At 45.2% G+C, this 18745-nt stretch overlaps 5 protein-coding genes across 5 annotated transcripts; 4 read left to right on the top strand and 1 right to left on the bottom strand.

Annotated features, from left to right (window-relative positions):
* The first annotated feature begins 1273 nt into the window (after positions 1-1273).
* LOC128721851 (60S ribosomal protein L30) lies at positions 1274-2331 on the top strand. The gene is made up of 4 exons (XM_053815651.1): positions 1274-1288; positions 1365-1420; positions 1511-1656; positions 2017-2331. The coding sequence occupies exons 2-4, from the start codon at positions 1400-1402 to the stop codon at positions 2198-2200; spliced, it is 351 nt and encodes a 116-aa protein (XP_053671626.1). The 5' UTR covers positions 1274-1288; positions 1365-1399; the 3' UTR covers positions 2201-2331.
* Positions 2332-2587: 256 nt separating this feature from the next.
* Positions 2588-3461, top strand: LOC128730642 (very-long-chain (3R)-3-hydroxyacyl-CoA dehydratase 2-like). Its single transcript, XM_053823718.1, has 2 exons — positions 2588-2757; positions 2840-3461. Exons 1-2 carry the CDS (start codon positions 2678-2680, stop codon positions 3459-3461), a joined length of 702 nt encoding a protein of 233 aa, XP_053679693.1. The 5' UTR covers positions 2588-2677.
* Positions 3462-3535: 74 nt separating this feature from the next.
* LOC128730641 (very-long-chain (3R)-3-hydroxyacyl-CoA dehydratase 2) lies at positions 3536-4764 on the bottom strand. The gene is made up of 3 exons (XM_053823717.1): positions 4610-4764; positions 4422-4542; positions 3536-4338 (listed from the first exon to the last, which is right to left on the bottom strand). Exons 1-3 carry the CDS (start codon positions 4678-4680, stop codon positions 3841-3843), a joined length of 690 nt encoding a protein of 229 aa, XP_053679692.1. The 5' UTR covers positions 4681-4764; the 3' UTR covers positions 3536-3840.
* Positions 4765-5899: 1135 nt separating this feature from the next.
* Positions 5900-7465, top strand: LOC128730708 (dual specificity mitogen-activated protein kinase kinase 4-like). Its single transcript, XM_053823785.1, has 5 exons — positions 5900-5995; positions 6089-6816; positions 6894-7034; positions 7100-7185; positions 7273-7465. The coding sequence occupies exons 1-5, from the start codon at positions 5962-5964 to the stop codon at positions 7463-7465; spliced, it is 1182 nt and encodes a 393-aa protein (XP_053679760.1). The 5' UTR covers positions 5900-5961.
* Positions 7466-10551: 3086 nt separating this feature from the next.
* LOC128720296 (uncharacterized) lies at positions 10552-16444 on the top strand. The gene is made up of 6 exons (XM_053813957.1): positions 10552-11084; positions 11166-11431; positions 12805-12930; positions 14091-14231; positions 14312-15731; positions 15798-16444. The coding sequence occupies exons 1-6, from the start codon at positions 10552-10554 to the stop codon at positions 16375-16377; spliced, it is 3066 nt and encodes a 1021-aa protein (XP_053669932.1). The 3' UTR covers positions 16378-16444.
* The last annotated feature ends 2301 nt before the right edge of the window (positions 16445-18745 follow it).

Below are 18745 nucleotides of genomic sequence, written 5' to 3'. Positions count from 1 at the left end.
CGAACTTAAAGTGGTGGCCAAGATGCGGTAGGTTCATGGATTTTTCATGATCGCCATCTTGCAGATACGTTTGACATTTGTAGGGCCGAATAGCCACAAATTCCTGCTAGATCGGGGAGTTGTGCTCTTCTGCTTTGAAATATTTTTTTTTAATGAGCGCAGATTTTGGGACTTTTTTGCAGCCAAATAACTCCAATTTGTGAAGACTATTTGGGTGAAATAATGGGGAGTGAATTTTCTTGACGAACAGAATCTCTCACACAACAGATGATTTATAAGCTTGCAAAAAATGAAGAGCTAGAGTGTTTCAAAGATTTTTTTTTAAATTAAATCAAGCTATACTAGTTTAGTCAACACTATTTGGATTTTTTCTAAAATTTTATTCAGAGTGAACTACCTTATTTAACAATTTTGAAATCATGTTCCAACGTAGGGTGAAATTCGAGTACTTTATGCTGCATGGATTTCTCCGATGCGATTGAATATCGTCTTAAATTTAATAATACAATAAATAAACATTATTTTACAATATTTTCATAATGAGCTATCTAATAAGTTACAAACCTAATGCCAGTATGATGATCAATTGTATTATATGTGGTGAATTATAAGTTATAATTTACATGTACTGTTGCTGCATGGGCATCATTTGTGGCTTCTATCAAGGTAATTACAGAATCTGTTTGAGGGCGATTTTATCCAAAAATCGTTAATAAATGTGTAATTGAAAATAGTATATTTAAAATTTAATATGCATTCATGCAAATTGTGTTAAAATCTCATGTTTCTGAATTGGATCTTTTTGCCGTGTGTTATCTTTTTGCCGTGTAATGGAGTTGATTGGCGAAAAAAAAATGATTAAACACAGGTCTTTTGAAAAATCAGAACTGCAAAATTTCAAAAAAATTTATTAGATGCTGGATATTTTTCTTTTTTATATTGTGCTGATGACCGTTTGGAGTTGATAGCTAAAATTGTGTAAGCACGTTAATTCATTTAAGTGTTTTTATGCCTTGTTGAAATGAAGTTTTTCCAAGGGTGCGAGTGTTGAAGAACTTTTTAGACGACTTATGACTATGGCAATATCTATTAGTTGTTGTTTTATTGTTGTTTCCATTGGATGTTATTATAACATGTTTGTGGGGTTTAAAATTGAAATAAACAATAACAATCACATCTCTTTCTACTGCACACCTTGCATAATCATGTAGTGTAGAAATCTTGTTGTTCTGTCAAATATGTGTCAATTAACTTAACCTGATTCTTTTCGCTAAAAACGTTTGAGCAGGTAAGACGTGGTGATATGGAATCTCCTGTATTGTGCGCTGAAATAGTGTACTTTAATACATTTGTCTGATTTTCAGGTTTTTACCCGTGTCTACTTCGGTGATTGTTCAAAATGGTGACCGCCAAGAAACAGGTATGTTATTTTATTTCGTGTATAAGATACCTTTCCCTCTGACGGTGTGGCCATAACCTTACTTTTGTTCTTCCATGTGGACAATTACAGAAAAAGGCTTTGGAGAGCATCAACTCTCGCCTGGCGCTGGTGATGAAATCGGGAAAATCCTGCCTCGGTTACAAGCAGACGCTCAGAACGTTGCGCCAAGGAAAGGCTAAGCTGGTTATCATTGCCAATAACACGCCACATCTCCGGTGAGTAAATTTACATTGACTGATGGATTACTGAGAAGTAGAGTTTTCCGAACGTGGATGAAACGTTTTTGGAATCATATGGAGTCGTATGCGACTGAGAAGTATGCTTCCAAGCTGACATAAACACTCAGCTACCGCTAATGTGTCCCATTGGAAAACCTATGGAGTAATCATTTTGTGGAAGCACTTGGAAAGCGCTTATGTCTTGGAGCTACGTGTCGTCATCAAACTTCTAAATGGTTCTAAATGAAAACGTGCCCCCATGTCGACTGGTAACAATTGGATAAACTCTCGTTCTCAGGTAAGAGTAAAATTGCTAATAGTCATCTTTTGATTCTTCACCTAACGCTTGATATATAGCAAGTCGGAAATTGAGTACTACGCCATGCTGGCCAAGACTGGCGTGCATCACTACAACGGCAACAACATTGAGCTGGGAACGGCTTGCGGTAAATATTTCCGCGTGTGCACCCTCTCGATCACCGACGCCGGAGACTCCGATATTATTCGCAGCCTGCCGGAAGCCCAAGCCGGTGGTCAGTAAAGGATGACGGGGGTGTAAATATCCTGCTTGTTGTCTTATTCCATTATATGGGACTGGACAGTGAGTAGTGTAAAAAAATAAAATAAAGAAATGCTGTCCTTGCGGATTTCCACAGATAAAGCAGGATTGTCTAACAAAATGTTGTTACCTTGTTATTTATTTTACATGATGACTATTGTGTATGAATGTATTTATTTATGGTTCTGAGGATTATGATATTTGAATTTTAACATGAGTGATTTTGGAGCTGAACGATGTCGTTTCAACTGCAGGAATACGCCTTGTGTTAGCGAAATTCATTAATTCATCCGTCTTATCGCACGTGCTTATGTTCATTCCTCGATGTTCACTGTCACACAACAGTTAATAAAAACAAGTAGAGGCATTTGGATGTTAGCTTCCATGTGCACAGTGCGCGAGTGATAGTCAGTTTAAAACGCCCTTTGACCTGCACCGGATAGTTACAGTAACATCGATATGGCATCAGAAGCAAAAACTAAATCTACTCCGCTTATAAAAGCATATTTGGTGCTATACAATTTAGCACAGCTTGCAGGGTAAGTGTTCCTAATTCCTGGTCCAATACAGTTGGGTACAGTCACTGAAGGTTCATTCATTACATTTATGATACGTTTTTAGTTGGGCTTACATTTACGTGCAGCTAGTGATGCACTACTTTGTGTACGACCGGTCCCTGCAAACGCTATGGAGTCAGCTGGGCACGACAACCTATTTCTTTCAAATGCTGTCATGCCTGGAAGTTGTGCATGCTATGATCGGAATCGTTCCGAGCAATGTGGCCATAACCTTCTTTCAGGTGTTCGGACGCTGCATGGTAGTAGCGGGAGCGATCGATGCAACACCAACCGGGCAGCAGTCGCCGGGACTACCGTTGGCATTGTTTTGCTGGAGCCTGACCGAAACCATCCGATACAGCTACTATGTGTGCCATCTGCTGCTTTCCAGTGTCCCATCCCTGCTCGTTTGGCTCCGCTACACGATCTTCATCCCGTTGTATCCGTGCGGTTTCTTGGGCGAGCTTCTGTGCGGTTACTGGGCGCAGAGCCACTTTGGCGAAACTGGAAAATGGAGCGTGGTTCTACCGAACCGGTTTAATTTTAGCTTCTCTTTCTACTATTTCGTTTGGATCATGGCTATCTGCTATTTGCCCCTGTTTCCGCAGATGTACCTGCACATGTTCGCCCAGCGGCGTAAGGTGCTCGGTCGTGCGGGCCAACAGAAAGCAGCCAAATCACACTAAACTGGCTAACATTGAGAATTTTTGAAAGAAGTACTGATTGTCTTTTTACAATGAAATAGTAAAACACACAGATTTTAATTTTTTACAATATTTTATTGCTCTTCGAACGACCCACGCCCATAATGCACACAGGATTAAAGTCACACTATCACCATTCGGAATGAAATAGTAAAAATAAACCTATGACAAAAGAAAGCAAAATACTTTAAACTTATCAGTCTATAAATGCCCCTGATACATGAACGGAGATAGAACCCACCCTAAACACTAGAAGCCATGGAAATATTGCAGAAGAAGAATAAATTAATAACACGATCTTAGTCACGATCAAGCCGCCGTATCGGCTTATCATTTAGGCTGGGAAGCCAAAAGCCTCTAGTCAATTACTTTTCTGCTTGCCAGCTACGGTACCCGAGCCTAGAATCTTCTTCCGCTGGGCGAACATGTGCAAATACAGCTGGGGGAATAGCGGAATATAGAGCAGCATCACCAGCCACAAGAAGTAGAAGTACGAGAAGGTGAAGTTGTACGTATTGGGCATTTCGATGCTCCATTGCTTCGTTTCAGACACGTGCGATTGAGCCCAGTAAAAGCAGAGCAGCTCGCCGGTCACACCGGTCGGGTAGAGTATGATAAAGGTGGTATAACGAAGGAAAACTAGCAGCTTCGGGACCGCATCTACCAGATTGAGCGCATAGTAGGCGTATCGGATGATTTCAGTAACCGACCAGGCGAGAATAGCGAGCGGAAGACCGGGCGAAACTTTGCCAGTCGGTGTTGCCATAATGACACCACAAACGACCATCACGCGCGATAGCACCTGGAACGTGGTGATGACGGGATTGCTGGGAACGATGCGAGTGAAAGCATGGACGATCTGAAATTGCATCGACAGAGCAAACAACGAATGAAATTGCTATAATTGATCATAATGGAAAGTCGTCGTTGTCTAGACTATACCTCTAATAGGGCTGCATTTTGGAACAGGATGACGGTGAATCCTAAATATTCCCAGAGAGTTTTTTCCGAACCCTTGTCAATGGTGTAGTAAGCTACCAGTTGGTACAGCATATAGCACCATCTACGTGAAATTCGAAAAGAGAAAGTTACAACACGTTTCAACAGCCCAGATGGACAAGACTACATACCCTAGCACTTGTGCAGCGTTGTAGATAATCAGATAAAGCTTAACGATGGGTGAGGGTTCTTTAGCAGCCATGGTTTTAGATAACTTACGTAAGCAGTGTAACAAAAACCTGCTTCAAATTGTTCTACAAAAAACCGTACATTTACGGAGGATCGACGATCAAAGTGTAAATGTAAATAATGAGCTCCAACAAAACGACGAATCTCAATTCGATTCACCTTTGACAGTATGACCCATCCAAAGTGAATAAGCTTAAGGTGTGCCTAATCATTGCCATGGCTGTTTCAGATTTCTGTTATACGTTGTAATTTTGTACTGCATGTAATACGGAATTCGTGTAGCATATACAATATTTGCGAGTATAATACAATATTTGTATTCTTTACAATATTAAATTTAAATATAGTTACTATTGCAATATAACAGATGTAGAACAATAATTATGCTGACGTTTCTCATGTGCCCGTCGTTACGTCAAAATATTCCCGTGTGTGTGTGTTTGCGATTGTTTTGGTCGGTATTGTTGCTTGTGAAGAATTTTGTAATTGCTTTATTTAAAATTTACTCCAGCTCTTTTCTCATTGGGAGTTGGCCAGACAAAACACCAAAGAAGTGGTATGCCTACACATATGTTCTTGTGCAAACGCCGTATTTGTGCGGCCCAGAAGACAATATCCTGTTTTGCAAATTGAAGAGCAAGAGGAAGAAGATTCTAGCTAGACACTAGTGAGAGGTACAGTAAAGCTAAAAGCGACCTGGAACGGTGAAAAGTGCGTTTTATGCATTGAAAAATACTGCAGGTGAAAAAAGGACGAGTCGGTGATCAGTCGAGTACGGATATCCTGCTCTGCTACCGACGGACAGCGCCTGTTTGAAAGGTGTGACCTGCGTTTTCCTGTTCTCAACCGTCGTGCTGCATCCTCTGCATCGTCGCTGTATCGGGTTGTATTGTGTGTCCGTCCGTCGCCTGCCACCGTTAAACACCATTCGACGTACACATCTAATCCGTCCGTAAATAGGTTCTTCTCCGAGCAATTGTACTCTTATTCAAAAAAGGGTTTATCTCTACTGATTGGAGTTGTCTAATATTAATCAGCCAACGTTGAATCTGTTTGCTCGCATGCGCTCGAATGATCAACTCAACCACCCAACCAGACGATCTCAGATTTGTGTGAAAAGAAACTTTACCGCCCGACAGTTTTACGTTACCATAGCTTGTTGGTGCTAAACGAAATCTGATCCGATTTTTTGTGCTGGAGCTGTAGCGAGGTATACAAAGTTCAGAGGATCACACAGGTCAACTGCCTACCGCTTGTAAATCGAATTGGCCACTCTAGCTCGCAGTCCTCGCTAATGTCCGACGATCAGAATTCACAATCATCGCCAGGTAAGTAACACACATCGTGGGAATCTAATAGTTCCGTGCGGTAACGGTGTACCGCATATAAATGCTATGTCCTTGCTTCACTATGCATAACAGCAACCACACCAACATCAATACGTCCCTCCATGCCACTACCGTTGGACCTGAACAACACGGATCGGAAGAAACCGACAAAGAAACTCAGCTTCCTAGGATGTCAAAGTGGGCAAACAACGGTGATCGCGGATCGTAGGCGCGATCACATCCGGATGCAAGCTGCGGCCGGCAAGCTACAGATCGCTCCTAACCAAACGTACGACTTCACCTCCGACGATCTTATCGACGAGGGTGAAATCGGACGCGGCGCGTTCGGAGCAGTGAACCGGATGAAATTCACACACACCGGTACGGTGATGGCGGTCAAGAGGATCCGATCGACCGTAGACGAAAAGGAGCAAAAGCAGCTCCTGATGGATTTGGAGGTCGTGATGAAATCGAACGACTGTAACACTATCGTCACCTTTTACGGCGCGCTTTTCAAGGAGGGCGATTGTTGGATCTGCATGGAGCTGATGGACACCTCGCTCGACAAGTTCTATAAATTCATTTGCGAGTGTCAATCGAGCCGCATACCGGAACCCATACTGGCGCAGATCACGTTTGCGACAGTGAGAGCGTTAAATTATTTGAAGGAAGAATTGAAAATCATTCACCGAGACGTAAAACCGAGCAATATTCTGCTGAAACGGAATGGCGATATCAAGCTGTGCGATTTTGGCATTTCTGGTCAGCTGGTGGATTCGATCGCACGTACGAAAGATGCTGGCTGTCGGCCGTACATGGCGGTAAGATTTGCCATCCTTTGTTTGTTTTTCTGCATTCATAGATTGTTTGTGTGTGTGTGTTTCTCCTATTCCGATAGCCCGAACGTATCGATCCCCAGCGAGCCAAGGGGTACGACGTGCGTAGTGACGTGTGGTCTCTTGGGATTACGCTGATGGAGGTGGCCACGGGAAAATTCCCCTATCCAAAATGGGGATCTGTGTTCGAGCAGCTTTCGCAGGTGAGATGTTACTCTAGTTACCCTGTAAATGGTAAATGGGCTAATACGATCTCGTTTCACCGCAGGTTGTTGAAGGGGCTCCACCGCGGCTGTCTACTACGTACAACGGGATGGAATTTTCTATAGATTTTGTAAATTTTGTAAATACCTGGTAAGCATTCGATCGAAACCATCAAAGCCACTTGTTTCATTGTATTGATTTAATAAATGGTTTTTTATTTATTCTTCTTTCTTCTAGTTTAATCAAAGACGAACGCGATCGTCCTAAATACGGTAAGCTACTGCAGCATGCGTTTATTCAGCTAGCCGAAAAAAGTGAAACAGACGTAGCGGCGTACGTGAGCGAAGTGTTGGAATCAATGGCTAACAATGGAATAACGCAATTTACCACCAACCTGCCGGCGGAAGGGTGGAACGAATGCTTCAACTAGGGTGCGTTCGTGTTGATGGTTGGACCGTTTGTCGGATTCCCAACTATCCTCATTCCCAACTAGTCTTGACGATTTTGGTAGGATCCTAACGGGGATGAAATGCCGTTCAGGCACTCTTGGTTCATGCTTCACCTGAGAAACTGTTACCAACATTTATCCATTCTCAATCCTTGTTACCGGGTCGTCGTGGCAACTGATGTATTTTAGTACTCTTGGTCGTTCTTAACGCTACTGAACCGAAACTAACTCAATTGTATTCATTGGAAGAGTGGAAGACTTTCAACAAAAACTTGTCGTACCGTAGGTACAGTTAGATGTGTATATTTCCAGTATAGAATTTTCTCACCGTTCCACGTCCAGTATCAAAACACACGATCGAGGTGTGAAAAATATCCTTCTGTTATCTCTTGAACCAATTACGACCGATATTCCTATTCTGACTTGGTACTGTTGTAAAACAGTTGGTCATACTTGCAGCAAGTTGAAAGGCAGACAATAAAGAACTAGGCTTTTGCGCAGCGAATTTGTGAATCTGTGCTGATTTGTTTAATCAGTGTTACATCAGCAGCTTACAAAATTTCTTTCCCCAGCGGAATAATTGAGTTGAGTACTAATGAGGAATCGTTTTTAAAATATACGAAACAATATAAAGGAGAAGAATGCAACATTGATTGAAGTCGTGGAGAAGGATGTTTGCCATAGAAGGGAACACATCGATGCAATATCGGTATTGCGCGGTTTACGTGAAGAGAAAAAAAAACGGAATCACAATTCTAATTGCAAAATCTAGTAGAGACGAAGTGAGTGAATCAAATAGTTCCGATTGCTATTTTGGAACGATTTGAAGTAACGAAAATCATGCAAGCAATGCAGAGAAGCGCCAGAGAGAAGAGATAACTTTCAAGTATAGAACACACATCCTACATAGTTGGTTGTTGTTAGTTGTTAAAATGGAACGTAGGTCAAATGTGATCGTTTTGATTGGTTTTCACTTTTCTATTAAAGCCATTTTGTGATGCATTGGGAGGAGATAGTAGAACATATGGTATAGATATTAGAAAATAGAATAATAATTAGCATTTCAACAAACAAATCCACAAAACCTATGAAAAGCAGCGAGCCACTAGAATGGATAATAACGAGAGAGGAAAATTAATTAGTATTAACCTTAACAAGAACATTATATAAAGTATAAAACTTCACACTTAAACAAGCAAACACACATTCACAACACACGTTCCCCGTTGGTAGTGGCGCTCTAGTAGCACTAGGATGAAAGTAATTACCACGCAAGGATGATATTTAGCAGCAATCCAATCGAAGTATACCCAGTCAGCGACAGTCATGGTCCTTGTCAACCCTCTTTCTTCCGAGATTACTAGAACAATCTAGACAAAATTGTACTGTAACTTTTAAATGTTAAATGTGCTTGGGAGATTACTTTGTCGTCGTTACGTTTGCACCGAATTCTGTTCGTAGCCTAAGACCGATTAGGTTTTTTGCACCTTAGCCCCGGTACGACTATTCGACTGGTTTTACTTGCGACGTGTTATTCATTAGTTCTTCAATGTCCTTAGATAAGCACGCTGCTCCGCACATGCTGGGTGGGCGCATTTTCTACGCTTCTACTTATCCACGCTTTTCTACTGTGGTTGCCTTAATAATAGAAAGAGAAAGGAGAGAAAGAGGACGATCGGAATGTAAACGAGATTAAACCGTATCAACGTAAGCTTGGGCGGGGAAAAGAAAGGTGGCGGAGGGTAGTTATTCGACGTAAACTATTCTCCTGGAATCGTCCCAGTCTTCCATTCTTTCGAATGGTCGAACAAGTAACAGCCAAGTAAATCGAACGCCATCCTACATTGTTACCGTTACTGTACTGCGTTTGAGTTCTCTATTTCCTATAGCGTTCCCAGTTTCCTTAGTCGTTCAAGCGCGGACGGACGATTCTACTACAATATTTACATGGAACTACTTAGGAAACACACACACACAAAGAAAACACGAATTAAAAGTACACACACACAATGCAAGAGCTTTATCGTAGTTGTTTTGTGGCGAGAAATAGTGTACGAAGGTGCGAAAATTACAATGAAACACACGTGAAAGGAAGGAAATGCCGCTGGAGGAAACAGGGACGAGAAGGCAAGTCAAAAAGCGAAAAACGTTTGGTAAAAAAGCTAACTAGCCTAGAGGCGGATGGTTTAACGAATATCCTAAAACAGAACAACACACGCAATGGCACACAATTAAGAGATACAGCAAACTAGGCACCATGCAGGGCGAAGCAGGAAGCAAAACAAACGTAAACTGGAAAAAAACGCATTCGTGGTAACATAAAAAACGGCGAAGCAAAGGCAGTTACTGGAAAGTAAACAAAAACAAAGCACACTTAAACCATCCTTGAAGCAGGAATTGTCGTAGCAAAATGGGCAGGCCGGCGTTACCTGGCTAGTAAACGGGCCACGCAGCAGCAGCATGGTAAATATTTAAGTACACACAGCAATTTATGCATAGTACATAGTAGAGTTTGCAATACGACGCGAATGGTGGTCTTAAATCGAACGTAAAACATACAGCATTCAAATAAACACACTTACAGACACTCGAATTATTTGCTGGTACGACTGTTGCGTTCGGACAAAAAAAAACGGTTAAGAAAATCCGAAAGTGTGTAGTGCTGCATTTGTCTGTTTTCTCAGTGCATCGGGAAGATTTTTCCTGGTAGTATTTTAACTCATTTTTTTTTGTAAGCATGTTTTATCCAATGTGCGCCTCCTTATCGTCGTTCGTTCGCGTGCACGAAGAAAGCACGAGGTGTGACGTTCGCGCCGCCGTGGTCGTGTCCTGCGAAACGACCCGCAACTGCCACGTGCTCGCTCGCTCGTCGTCGTCGTCGACTTGCACTTTTGCTCGCAGTCGTTTCCCGCCATCCCATCGGTAGTGTGTGCCATTTTCGTACCAGCAGCAGTGTTTGCGCCAAACCGTCTGTGGGAGGCACCGATGCGTGGGAGTGTTAGTGACACGTCTGTGATCGCAGAGCTTGTTGGTGAAGGTTGATCGAGGATCGGGGCAATTGAAGAGTGATGCGTGTCCACTCGGCACCACAGCGTGGCGTTCAGTCGTCTCATCCGTTGGACAGTCCGCTTGATCCGGCCCTGCTGGATACGAGCGTGCCGGCCGTATTTCCACCCGCTCTACGACGATATCCTTTTAACGGGCTAGCTCCGGGGTCGGACGAGTACGAGCAGGAGCAACCGCACAGACCTTTACAGGATGGGTTGGGTGGTTCGCGGTCAGTTCCCACGGTTTCGGAACGGATAGTTTCAGGAGCGTACGGTCGGCGATCCAATCCGTACGACGAGAATGGCATCGAAGTGCAGTTGGCGAATGGCGAACTGGCGATGATCGGTAATCGGTTGTGCAGGGAAGATTCCGGTATCAGCATCCATGACCCGCATGGAACCGCCGAAGGAAGTCGTGGAAGTCGTTTAGAGCGGTTGAAAAAAATGTGCTCCTTCCAGGGAACCCTTTCTGGGGTAGGTTCCGACACGGATCAGCCAACCGGGGTCAGTCGCAGCCAACACTGGATGCTGATTGTTACCCCCGTTGTTTCAAGGTGCGTGTGTGTGTGTGTGAAATATGTCCTTCCGGTTCTCGAGCTTCGAGCTTCATCTTGTCGCATGCATCCTGCTTGCAGCTTTTCCTTGGCCCTGGTCATTGCTGCCGTAGTTGGCCCCCAGTGGTTGCTGACGGAGGAGAAAATCCCGATCGCCCCATACCAGAACAGCTCACACGGAACGGCCGGTACAGTCGCACCCGCTCAAACCGGAAGTCACCTACACAACCAGCAGCTGAACATCCAGCATCCGCATCTCATACCGGCCACCAAGGACGACGCAAGCGGAGGTTACTTCACGAAGTACACCAAATCGTCCCTTTGGATGCTGTGCAGCAAGTACGCCGGTAAGTAAGCCCGATCGTCGAACGCCAAGTCGTCGTTATTAACGGAAATCGTAAGGATGTGCATTCGAAGCAAAAAAAAAACAAAAATTGCTCCCACCAAACCGAAGCTTATCGTCGAGCGCTAAACTATCGAGTTATCCATTCTGCGCCTCCACCAGCCGGAATGCAATAAAACTTACCACCACCGGAAGCTGTTTTCCCGACCAGCGAAAGAGGGCGTGGAAGGACAGAGAAAAGCAACATCAGGAAAAGAACAACAACAGCACACGCTCAAAAAAAATCGCGTCGCGATGGAAACGGCCAAGTTGATCATTAATGGAAAATTGATTTCTGATTTCATTTGCTTCTTCGGTCGCACACGTACAAAAGACGAGGGATGAACAGAGGAAGAATAAGAAAAAAAACTCACCCGCACCGATTATAAGGCGTTCAGTTCCCTGGGTGAAAAGATCCGGAACAAATCAGATGCCCTAGTACGCCCGAAGGGTACGTCCGGTGCTGATTTCATAAATTTCTGCATTACGTTAGCCACCGAGAATGGGTGTTAGAATTTACCAAGCTGCAGCCGCTCGAGGCAACGAACATTGGTTCACCCAGTGACGCCTATCGATTTCGGAAACACAACCCCGGGGTGGTCTTGGGTTTTCGCTCGTAGTGCGTTCGAAAAATAGCGCCAAATCATTTCCATAAATCCTGCCTCCTCGTTCCGCGTGCTCTCAGCGGCGGTGGCTTTAAATTGTTAAAAACCGAACCGTTAAGCGATGCGGTAAAATAAAAGCTCCCGGATGGATGGAGTTCCATCGCCATGGTACTGCCTTGCGCGCATCGGCCCAACAGCGACCTCGGTTCACCGTTAACACCGGAAATCGGAAATCGGAGCAGAAACCAGGCGTTGTGTTGGGCGGGATGGGGGCTTTAACACCTGCCAGAATTCATCACGGCAGGTGGAAAGGGCTCGTAACGACTTACGGTAAAGGATTCTTACCCGTCGAAGGAAGCGAAAACGCGCGGGTTTTGGGGCATGTTTTACAGCTCCCTGCGCCGGATGCGTTCGACACATCGGAAATGACACTTGAAGAAGGAACATTGAATGAATCCGCGCGAGCGTGTGTGTGTGTATGTGTGCATTTTTTCTTCCTCCCCATCCTTTAATCCAATTCACCAACGCTCATTATGGGTGGATTTTTTTTGTGTGGGTGTTTTATTTAAACCCCATCACCATTCGTCCTTTCGTCAGGAGCCTTGCATTGGAGGCGAGCTTAGTGTTCATATTTTAAACACCGATTACGGTCGTTAGCATGCAGAGTGAGAACTTCAGAGGGGCTCATGATTTTATTTTCCCTTTTTTTTGTGTTTTTGCCCAATTTCCACAGGTGGCACCGTTCCGATACAACCGCAGCAACACACCGTCGGTACGGATTTCCAGTGCGCCAGCATCGACTACTTTCCCACCGAGGGCTACAGTCCCGATCCGAACGATTCGTCGAATGCAATCCCATGTAAGTAACACTCGGGATTTTTTTCTTAATATTCTTCAACAGTATCGTCCTCTAAGCAACTGTTGAAATAAACAAAAAAAAACCCATCTCTAGAGGCCCTTCGTTACGGGCTTGATTCCGTGTGCAATTCATCCACAGAAAGGTGGTTATCGATTGTTGAGCGAATTGTTCTATTCCGCCGCTAAGATCGGGGTCACTATTTTGCACCCTTGTCCTCCTTTCCTCTGTATTCTTCGCAATTCCCTACCCCATGCTACGGGATCACCCGGTTCCATGCTAATGTGAACCACAGACCGTTGCCCCCATTATGGTGTAATATAATTATCGATGTCCACAATCCTTTTGATGTTCGCCCAGCAGCCAGGCGACGCTGGCAAATTAGGTGTGATGCTGCGCTTTCGTCCTGCTGGTGTCCTTGTGTCCGGTATGGGGTATGGGGTGCTACTAACCCGATCTCCCTCTTGGGTCAATTTCGACTTCAGCTGCCGGGTGCCAGGTGACCGAGATTTTCCTTTCCGTGTGTTACCGACCGTAGCATTTTCCTTGCTTGCTGCTGCTTAACACGACCGCTGCAATTCTTTTCCCCGTGGTTGCTCGCCAGATTGTTTGAAAACCCCTGACGAGTGACGAGACACCCTGTATAATGCTTCATCCAAGCAAGCCACACAACTACTTCACTGTAGACTGTCGGCACGAGGAAATTCACCATTAATTCATTGCCGCAATTGTTTCTGATTCCGATCACAATCCAAACGCGCCGTTTGCCGATCAAAGAGAAGCCAAATTCCCGTGCCGAGAAGGTCGCACACATTACCTAACGCCTTGCGAGGCGCCACAATCCGGCACCGATAATCCAATTATGCACGGAAGGTTGAACGCATCCGGTGTGTCCCCAAAATCACTTCCCCAATCTAAGCAAGCCCCCAAAAACCCAGTGCCACTCTACCTGGAGTGTGCATTGAGCGGGCTTTCAAAAAATAAATTCCACCCCGCCTTGACCGTACGGCAAAGTCCGTTGTTATTTTTGAACCACACGTGGCGTGTTTGAGGTGTACCTGCACACGTCAGGACCTCTCCGGTCTCCCAAAACGAGAAAAAGAAGGGCACGAAAGCACCAATGGCGGGTGGTGGGAAATAATTATCGGCCTCCTTATTTGCAGATACCGTAACGCACTCGTCACCATTCTTTCTCGCCTCGAACGGGGTGCTCATCGTCAGCTACGGCCTGTTCCTGGTGGCCATGTGCTCGACGAAGCACAAAATCTGCTACTTCGTGTCCGGGGTGCTATTTATAATATCGGGTAAGTTGCCGGGGGTGGGGGTGGCCGTTGCAGCCCCAAGGGATGACTTTCAACGGTTGGATCCATTTCGCATCGCACAGGATTACTGATGCTGATTGGCCTGATTATGTACATCTCGATACTGAAGGCGGAGATCGGTTCCAAGCTCCGGCCAAGGTCGTCCCTGCAAGCGCCCCAGTTTACGTTCCGGTACGGTCAGAGCTTTTTGCTGTACGTGTTCGGGTTCATCATCACCGAGCTGTCGGGCATCCTGAATGTGCTGATCTACTCGAACGTGCAGCAGGACGAGTACGACGGTCAATCCGTTTATCCGACGTACCAGAACCTGTCCGGTGGCATCCATTACAATCTGCATTATCGGCGCGAGTGGCCACATCCGGCCGGTGACGAACCACCCAAGGTCCTGGATGGTCCACCGATCGTCGATTATCGTTATCCGTACGATGGACTCGGTTGTGAAGCTTCACCACGGTATTATTTCGAGCAGCAACAGCAGCAGCACCAGCAGCAGCAGCAGCACCAGCAACAGCAGCAGGATCAACAGCACCAGCATGAAACCGATCTCGACTGTCGCGTTCATCGGGGACGTTCTTTGGGACGTGCGTCAGATGGCATGTCGAAGAGTCTTAGCGATCTGATGTACATGGAACCGACGCAGCTCAGTCCGAACGGAGAGTTCACCAGCATTCGGGCTTACGAACGCACCAACGGACACCAACAAGGACACCGGGTTGAGTCGGGTGTGGACACTAGATCACCAAACGCAATGTTCGCTCCATCACGGTGGTCACCTCGAACCGGAAGACTCACGCGCAGTGTTTCAACCTACACGGATCTGCTCCCGATGGGAGTGGAATGCGCTGGTGAGGTTAACGGAGGACGAACTCGATCTGGTCGCGGTATCACCCACTCACCCACGCGCAGTGACGACGAAGGAACAGCCGGTGGGAAGGTGAGCAACATCTGTGGCCTATCCCGGCAGTATCTATCACGCGAGCTTTCGAAGGAGAAGCTGTTCAACGAGTTCTGCAAGAAGGTCGGTCCACGGCCTAAACCCAAGAACATCTACTACATCGAGAGCGATGGGCGTAACGGGGACGACAGCTACCGGAGCGTGTTTGTGGTGGATCCTGGCACGGTGACCGGGCGTACCAGGGTTCCGGTTCACCGGAGACGTAACTCCGTCGCGGACACGAGACGTCGGTTTACCGCACAGGATCAGTCACCGTCGTGTGGGATCGGGTTTAGGCAGCGTGTACGGTCGGACAACTCGCTGGACGATTTGGTGGATGACGTACAGGATCATTATGGCCGTCGTCGGGATGCGATGGGACGTGCCCGTTCCGTAGACTATCGGCAGACATTGCCGCGGAATTTCGCCCAACGCCACGGGGAGATTTGTGGCGAGCCAGAGGACGAAACCGGTGGATTTGGTGAGCGAATAGCGCTCGAGAGGAAGCGAGTATCTGCGAGTGGTCTGTTGTTGCCGGAACCGGAACGGTAAGTTCACCAGTCGGATAATCAACGAATCAATGTCACCTGCGAACTAACCTTTCTTTTGCTTAGACTTAACGCGTCACACGGTGATCTCACCTCTGAGGAGACGTTTTCCGGTGGTACAAGATGGCAGAAGAGTGGTTCGGGTGGTAAATCATCGCATCATCATCAATCCTCCAGCGTCAGGGCGAGTCCACTTTGCCCGCGATATCTCGATCCTCCCGGTTATGCATCTGCAGCGATGCATCAGCAATCACATCCGGTGGGAAAGGGCCCGTCTTCTTCTGATTCTCATACGTTTCGCAGCTACGGTGATTTAACCTCACACCATCATTCTCGACGGCCGACGATCCTTTCGCCGCAGGTTTTCTCACCCATCAGTCAACCGGCCACGCCACCGGTGGTGCGATCCATCCTGACAGTAGTACAGCAACCGCCACAGCATCATCGGCACGTTCATCACCAACATCAGCATCATCGGCGTCATGAAGTTCATCACCACGTAGAACCGATACCGTCACCAGTGTTCGATCTGGATCGCATCGAGCAGGAGCGCCGTAAATCGCATTCGCAGCTATTTCTCAGCACTCCTGCGTCCAGTGGTACCACTATGGAGCAGTACGATTTTGTCAATGGTACAGCCGTTTAGAACACCACGGTTATTTAAGAGGCGAATCCTCGCAAAGAATCGTGTTGAAATATCGTCGCCATTTAAATGTAAGGTTATTTATCGGGAATATTTCTAACGAAACCAAAAAACTCGGAGACGTTTTTCGGGGCAGTGTTTGTGCTAGATGTTAATAAATGAATGTTAGCAATGTAGAACGCATATACAAATGTCCTTCATGAGCATAAGAATACATCATTTCCACTGATTCCTTCTTGATTTATACAACATACATTTATTTACTTGTTTGTGGTGCGGCCATCCAGCCTTCGGCCAGGGCTTCCATGTAGACTTTTGTTTTCGGCAGCACATAATATACTGCGTGGGCTAGTATGCTACGCAATTGGTAGAGCATTTGTACAGATGATACGCTCGTCTAAACATGGCGTCATTCTAACGATGGCGTTAGCTCAGCTGCTTAGTTCGCTATAAATATCATTTCGAAGTTTGGTCAAAAATAGGGCCACAATGATGGTGTCTGTAACTACTCTGTTTCCCGTACCGCTATACTATTTAATGAAACTAGCTTAAAACATGCTCAAAGATATGGCCCGGATATGAGGGAGCTTTTTCGCGGAGTCTTTATCCTGCCGTTTGCAAATAACGCTCTATTGAACTATTTGGTGGGAAGGTTAGCCAAAAAGCCGATCAACGAGCATAGGGCGCACGGGAGTGCATTAGTTTTCGATCAAAATTTGACCTTAACATTTTGTATCAACTTGAGGAAAGTTCTTGAATTAGTGTTGAAAATCTAACACAAACATCTGATGGAATTTACAAACAATACTACCAACAAAATATATGCGCATCTCTTCTTTCCTAATGTAGATCTTTTATTGTACGACTATTGCGCCCTGCAATCATACGGACATGTTTTACTGATACCACGGAAATTTGATATTTTTAACAAAGATAACCAAATAAACATTTCTTATCCATCATTGCTTTCCAGTCGCTAGCCTATTCCAATATTGTTGTTTCTTTGGAAGCACAACTTAGATTCACCGCCGCGGCAACAAACAACAAAGAAAGAAGATAATGAACGAATAACAATACACCCATCACTGGCAGTTCTTGAATGCTTAAGCTTTGGAACAGTCAATCAAATAATTAGTGCTCCGATCGTAACCTAACGTTGGGGCATGGCACTGCATGGAGCGTCACCATGTTGCGTGTGTAAGGAGAGAATAAAACGGACAAGCACGGAAACACATCACCTAACCCTCCGTGGGATACATAGTCGCGACTAATGGTGTTCCATGGTTTTAATTCAGATCATAGAGTGGTCTATGTCGCCCTATTACCGTCAGATGCAACCGCAACAGTGGGTCCTGTTTCACATTTTCATTTGCTACTAAATATCCCCTTGGCGAACTGCTCATGTAGAACAATTTTACATCTATAAACTGACTACGAGGTCTAATATTATTTTACGATTACTGATATCGAAGATATTCCTCTTTCGAGGGAGGCGTTATTGCTAGCACTTATCATACAATGAAAACTACCATTACATCACATATCACATTGAAATAATAGAAAACATTGTTCGTGAACGTAGCTTTGCTCCTGTCGAGCGGAATCAAAAATGCAACAGCACTGAGGTTGCAATTCGCAGAACGTAATGTTGTGATAAGAATCGACGAGATGGAGCGACTCCCGCTTTGGTGCAGCATGAGAACAGCGCAACAATGTCGTATTGTTGGCATATAACGCAAATGTCAAACGAAATGTAACTGTAACTTTTGAAGTCGCAAAGTTCTAGCATAACGCAACTGATACCACCTTATTTGCTAAAATAGAATGATTGAGATTACCCGCATCGTCTCGAAACTACACTCGTCCCGTTGGCTACACATTAGCGAGCTGGTTTCATATAAACTTCAGTAACCCTCCGTTAATAGCAAGCGGCAGTACAAATGTGGATACAAATATAACTACAACCCACAGTCCATACCGCTGCTGAGAAAAGGATACGCTTCGCTCATCTGCCGACATTTCACTAGCTGCAAGGACACGATTTGTTGAGCATTATCATGTTCTTGCGCCCTGTAGCACGGTATTCTATCGCAAACTTTACAGCCCTCTTTTGCAGCAGAGGTTTAGCATCCTGCAACAAGGGGTTTGAAGGAGTTCTCCAATGCAGGAATTGCAGAGAAAAAGTAACGTAACATCAACGAGAGGACATCTTAGATAGTCAAAAATAAATACAACAGCTAAAAGTACAAAACAACTGCTGAATGCTTACGGCCTACGCCCTCCATCGGGAGAACATTTTCATTTATCTAGATTTCGAGGTCGTATGTATCCATATGACGAACAATATCATAGTTTGACCACAACGAGGTAG

The sequence above is a fragment of the Anopheles nili genome, chromosome 2 (genome assembly GCF_943737925.1).
Source record: "Anopheles nili chromosome 2, idAnoNiliSN_F5_01, whole genome shotgun sequence".
NCBI classification, from domain to species: domain Eukaryota; kingdom Metazoa; phylum Arthropoda; class Insecta; order Diptera; family Culicidae; genus Anopheles; species Anopheles nili.
The sequence above is the reverse complement of the archived record's forward strand: the minus strand, read 5'-3'. Positions and strand labels throughout refer to the sequence as shown.